Source organism: Danaus plexippus, chromosome 10 (genome assembly GCF_018135715.1).
Source record: "Danaus plexippus chromosome 10, MEX_DaPlex, whole genome shotgun sequence".
In the NCBI taxonomy this organism is placed as follows: domain Eukaryota; kingdom Metazoa; phylum Arthropoda; class Insecta; order Lepidoptera; family Nymphalidae; genus Danaus; species Danaus plexippus.
This window is the reverse complement of record NC_083543.1, coordinates 9,413,048-9,419,047: the sequence shown is the minus strand read 5'-3', so window position 1 is coordinate 9,419,047 and position 6,000 is coordinate 9,413,048. Positions and strand designations below refer to the sequence as shown.

General features: G+C 38.7%; 1 protein-coding gene across 1 annotated transcript; it reads left to right on the top strand.

Annotated features, from left to right (window-relative positions):
* The first annotated feature begins 1,359 nt into the window (after positions 1-1,359).
* LOC116767141 (inorganic pyrophosphatase) lies at positions 1,360-5,076 on the top strand. The gene is made up of 4 exons (XM_032657327.2): positions 1,360-1,555; positions 3,399-4,003; positions 4,086-4,257; positions 4,408-5,076. The coding sequence occupies exons 1-4, from the start codon at positions 1,372-1,374 to the stop codon at positions 4,437-4,439; spliced, it is 993 nt and encodes a 330-aa protein (XP_032513218.2). The 5' UTR covers positions 1,360-1,371; the 3' UTR covers positions 4,440-5,076.
* The last annotated feature ends 924 nt before the right edge of the window (positions 5,077-6,000 follow it).

Sequence of the window (6,000 nt, the reverse complement as noted above, 5' to 3'; positions counted from 1 at the left end):
ATTCTTAAGTACGTGTTGTTTCTATACTTCCAAAAAATGCAGTACGGTAGTTATTGTTATGATTGTACTTTAATGCAATCCTTGCCTATTTAATTAACCTATCTATATAGTAATTCAATTATCAATGAAGTAATTCGTTATAATTAACCTATTTATATAATTTGTTATAATTAACGGTAAATAACCTATCTATATAGTAATTGAATTATCAATGAAGTAATTCGTTATATAATTAACCTATTTATATAATTTGTTATAATTAACTGTAAGTAACCTATCTATATAGTAATTGAATTATCAATGAAGTAATTAATAAAAATGAAGTATCTTTTTGTACGTGTAACTCCTAACCAAAAAGAAACCTGGCAATAACTAACCTTAGGCCTATATTACTTAAAGTAGGCGACCATACGTTTTTATCAAATCGCTAGTGCCTTGAAAATTCGCAAAACGGACACAACCGTCTACGACGTCTGCCCTCACGCGTCTGCCCGTGTTCGGGTCGCGCACTCAGCGATGAGCCACTTCTTCCCCACCGCACCTACCCCGCTCCCCCCACGCCCCGTTCGCCTGGCGCCGCTGCCGGTATTTATCACCGAAACGGTATTTATCGCCGAAATTGCTATGACTCTGCATTTTAAATCTGTGATATCTTCGAAAATATTTATTTAATTTACATGCTGTAAAAAGCCATATTGATCTTTATTAAATGCACAATGTATTTAAGATACTTAATTGGATAAGGATTAATACTGTATTGCTTAAAATCGCTTCGTAAATAAGCCATTATTTCTCGTACAAAGTAAAGGATAAAAAATGGTTATTATGGGTTATTCCTAAGAGATAAACATATACCATCACGGACTTTTTTGTAGACCTTTTTAAGTTGTACAATACTGTAGTAAATTGTTTTGATCTATCTTGTAGGATTCAGTCAGCGTTTGCAATGTAAGCGCAAAAAATGTGGTTTTTTTTACGACCTCACTTTAAAAACCTCAAAAATTGTAGCCTATGTGTTATTCTGATGTATAAGCTATATCGTGGTAAAGTTTCATTCAAATCCATTAGTAGTAGTCCATCCAGTAGTTTTTACGTGAAAGAGTAACAAACATCCATACATCCATACTTACAAACTTTCGCCTTTATAATAGTAGTAGGATAAATTAGTAGTATATTATTAAAATTTAAAATATCATCAACAACAACATTTAATTTATATTTATTTTCTAACGACCAATCAGTCTTGTATTAAGAAAAATTTCAAAACAATATCTAAAATAGGAAAAGAAGTCAACATCGATTGCAACCTTAACTCCGCAAACAAATTAAAATGTCACCTTACGAACGTCAAAGTAACGTCAAACGTGTAAAATGTCAGTAACACGCGTTTTAGCGGCGAGTCCCCGGTGTTTGTCATTTGTTAAAACGCTTTGTGCGTCTGTCGGCATAGTTCACGTTAGGAAAGTGACGACGGTTACTGAAACGATCCGCTCCAAGATGTTCATCGCTGAAGAACGTGGCTCTCCTTTCGCGCCCGACTACAGGGTCTATTTTAGTAAGTCCTAGAATACTGTACTTCAAAACTTATTCATAAATTATCAGTCCAAAGGTTGATAAGAAACGTTTCCGTATTATCGAGTTCTCAGAGTCGGTTTACGTCATTTGGTAAGAGTTGCAGTGAAAGGTTGACCTTACATTCACAAGTCTCCGTTTAGAAACCTGTAGTTAGGTGGCATTTATATTAATAAATTCAAACTCTCTAAGACGGAAATTTAATTTTAAGATTATCAAAGTGTTTCGCGTTGTGAGTTCCGAGAGTAAATCTAATATGTATCTTTACGCCCCAATCAACCAATCGATATAATTCAAACTTTTTGTCATTCTGTTTTGTATTGACCGAGGACCATATTTGCCAACACTTGAATCTTAAATACCTTTAAGTATCATGAAGCTTATGTAATTGTTATGGAAACAAATATTAGTAAAGATAATCTAACAACAGAAGTGAGATAATTTTAATATGGATAGATTAGTAAAGATAAGTAATATTTGTTTGAATGTGGACTGTTGCAGTGTCTATATTATATAACATAAGTGTTTGTCTGACTCCTATCAAGTTCAAATCTCTTACTGTCACATGCATGTTCAGGGTCGGAGGATGTCTCATGTTCATGTATATTTTGATTCTTTACAATCTCATGAATCTGTAACAAACAAAGAGACTTACTTTGGTATTTACAGATGTGACTTGTGTTTTTAAACTCTGTAAGATTAACATCCATCTTAATGAATGATTTTTCTCTCCGACAGTGTTTAATACAATTTAATATATAAAGTAACTTTGATATATTTGATTGTGAATCATTCTCTTCAAATGTTATGGTCTTAACACTGGACTCTCTACAGCAATTCAAGTACATGTTCATATTTTCATATATATTTTTATTTTCCATCCCGTGTTAATGAGATCACAGTCCAACAGATCAATAGGAAACAATGTCATCTCTTGTTTATTTTACTGTTTAAATAAAACACTTGTGACATATTAATAGAATCTTTATTCTTCATTATAAAACCTCTCCCACACTTACAATGCTTTTTAATGTTATATTAAACTAAACATGTTTGTATAATAATAAATGTACTACTGATAAATATACAGGTACAGTAAATGAAGCAGAAAATATTACATTCCTTAGGGTCTCCAGCATACAAATACATTAAGAACTGATCCGTTAACATGATGTTCTATTTCATGGAATTCTTCCACGACGGCCATCCTCACTGCAGCGTGGAGTCCGATGGAGTCGGTTCCTCGGGCTGGTTACAAAAACAATAACTTTCTACATAATAAGTTTTCAATTTGAAAATTAAAAAAATATATAGTAATAATAATAAAGGTTTATTAAAAAGCTATTAATGAGATCTAATACTTTCGGATTATGGATGTAGTTTTTTTCAAATAATGAAATTCGTGTAGTGATCCGAAAATACTAATTTCATTTAAATGTAGCTATTTAATTATATTTCAAATAAATATTACGTCTCGCATCTTAAGGCTACATGAAAAGATTCATTTAAATATACTTTGAAATGAGTTATTTTTTTATTTTCATTATAATATATGTATGCCTCTTTATTTTAACTTTAATAATTAATATTTCCATTGCTTAATCTTGAGCACACAACATTAGCACATAACAAGCAAATTGTATAGAAGAAGCACCCTATGGCCGACTCAGAATTAATATCTTCAAAATGTCATTTAATATGAGAAATTAAATATATAATATTTTTGAGAAATCATTGAATAATAGACAGAATGAATCCATTGAGGATGATTGACCCTCGCTTAAAAAAAAAAATACATTCCATTAAGATGTGTGTTCCATCCCCAGAGGACGAGAGCGGTCCCGTCTCTCCGCTCCACGACATCCCGCTGTGGGCGGACCGCGGCCGGCGCGAGGCGCACATGGTGGTGGAGGTGCCGCGCTGGAGCAACGCCAAGATGGAGATCAGTCTCGGGGAACCTCTCAACCCAATCAAGCAGGACGTGAAGAAAGGTGCGCTCAGGTTCGTGGCCAACGTGTTCCCCCACCACGGGTACATCTGGAACTACGGAGCGCTGCCTCAGACCTGGGAGAACCCGCAGCACGTGGACCCCGCCACGCAAGCCCGCGGCGACAACGACCCCATAGACGTCATAGAGATCGGCGAGAGGGTCGCGGCCAGAGGTGACGTCATCACCGTCAAGATACTCGGAACACTCGCTCTCATCGACGAAGGAGAGACAGACTGGAAGTTGATAGCCATCGACGTGAAGGACCCCGCGGCCGCCAGGATGAACGACGTGGCCGACGTGGAGACCGTGTTCCCGGGGCTACTGAGGGCCACCGTGGAGTGGTTCAGATTGTACAAGGTGCCGGACGGGAAGCCCGTCAACCAGTTCGCCTTCGACGGAGAGGCCAAAGATGCCGCCTTCGCGCACCGCGTCGTGGACGAGGTCAGCGAAAGGACGAAAGGGTCAGTGTCGAGTGTAGTTCGGCTCGGAGCTGGGGACTGAGTGAGGCGTTCTCTGGTCGCAGGTGCACGAGTTTTGGAAGGCGCTGGTGGCGGGGGAGGCCGCGGACGCCAGCGACATCTGTAAGATGAACGTGTCGGTCGCGAACAGCGCGGCGCGCGTGGAGCGCGGGGAGGCGGCGCGAGTGTTGGCCGGAGCTCCGCCGGCAGCTCTGCCTCAGGACATACCAGCCAGCGGTACGTACGGTGTCGTGACACGACGCGATTAGCACTGGTTGTGAGTGTACTCGTCTAATGTGCACTTGTATGTTCTGTGTAAACAGTTTCACTAATATCTTTCCGCGACTCCTGCTGTCCTCGTCTTATAACATTTATTTTTCATTTCAGTTGACAAGTGGCACTACTTGTCGAGTCTCTAACCATCGTCCTCGTCCAGGGTCAACTCTTCGTCGGTCGCTTGTGGTGCAATCATATAGGATGTATAGGAAGGATTCTCTCTAATAATGACGCCTTGTTATATTGTTGGGATAAAAAAAAATAAGGGCAATGTTAGATTTTTCGTGTTTTCTTATTAAGTTATTTAAAAAAAAATGCATTATTTAACTAAAAATTACCTTGAAATGCCCCCATCTTCAACATGAAAACATTTTTTGTTAAAATTTATACAAAAAGAAAGATAACAAACCAGAAAAAAGTAATGTATCAGGAAGTTTTTATCAGATATAGTGAGTTGTTCAAATGTGAGAGATTATAGATTGATAAGCCTAAGTTCAAGTGTGATGATTCAAATATTATTATACATGTTGTTATTATTTAATGTTTTTGTTCGCCTGCTTGTTGTTGACTCGCTCCTTTAATTACTCGCTCCAATATTAATAAAATAGTTTGGTGAAACGACGTTGAATGCAAATATCAGCGGGGGGCGGGAACTGTTTAATGTTAGGTTTGCATTTAAAGAATTCAATAAAACGATAATATTCTGTGTCTGTGAGGAGCAGACTCAGAGCGCTGTGCTTTATTAATAATGATTCAATAAATCTTTGAAATATTTCATTATTACGTGTAGTTATTGATTGTCTTCAAAGTAATATATAACTGACTATTCCTGTCATTATCTTTCATAATATTTCATGACGGCCTAGTACTGAGCCTCTAGGTTCGAACCAAACACACGGAGAAAGTCTCAAATAATTTGCATCAAATATAGAATGTAATATAAGATTTCACAGATGTCACACGTTGATAAGTTTACATAGTGATGTTTACGAGCCATCCATAAAGTACGGCCCACGTTAATGAAGAGGGAGGGTAACACCGAAGTGTGACGAGGGGCATGTCGAGGTCAATAGTTTAGTGACGAAATTTAAAACACTAAAACGCAAAATGAAACTAGTATTATTCGGATTTACTACGCGGATTTTATTATTTAAAAACTACATAATCCCGACGTTTCGGTTACTTTGCAGCAACCGTGATCACCTCGTCTGCCCGTGATTCAATCGCCGAATCCAGCTAGGATGGGCAGCGTTTGGGAAGCTCCGTAAAATCTTTTCGTCCAAAATACCTCAGTGCCTTAAGACGAAGGTATTTAATCAGTGTGTGTTGCCAGTGATGACATGGATCCGAAACGTGCTTCATCAAAGGGCTTATGAATAGCCTCAGAGTCGCTCAAAGAGTTATACTCGGAGTTTGTCTACGGGATTGAATCAGAAATGAGGAGATACGTAGAAAAACGAGAGTCACAGACATAGCTAAACGGATTAGCTCTTTGAAGTGGCAGTGGACAGGCCAATATAGCCCGGAGAACACATGGCCGTTGGGGCCGAAAAGTGCTCGAATGAAGACCGCGGATTGGAAAGCGCAGCGTCGGACGTCCACCAACGAGATGGACGGACGACTTAGTCAAGGCCGCGGGTTTACGGTGGATGCAGGCGGCTTCGACCGAACTGCTTGGAAGTCGATGAGGGAGGACTATGTCCA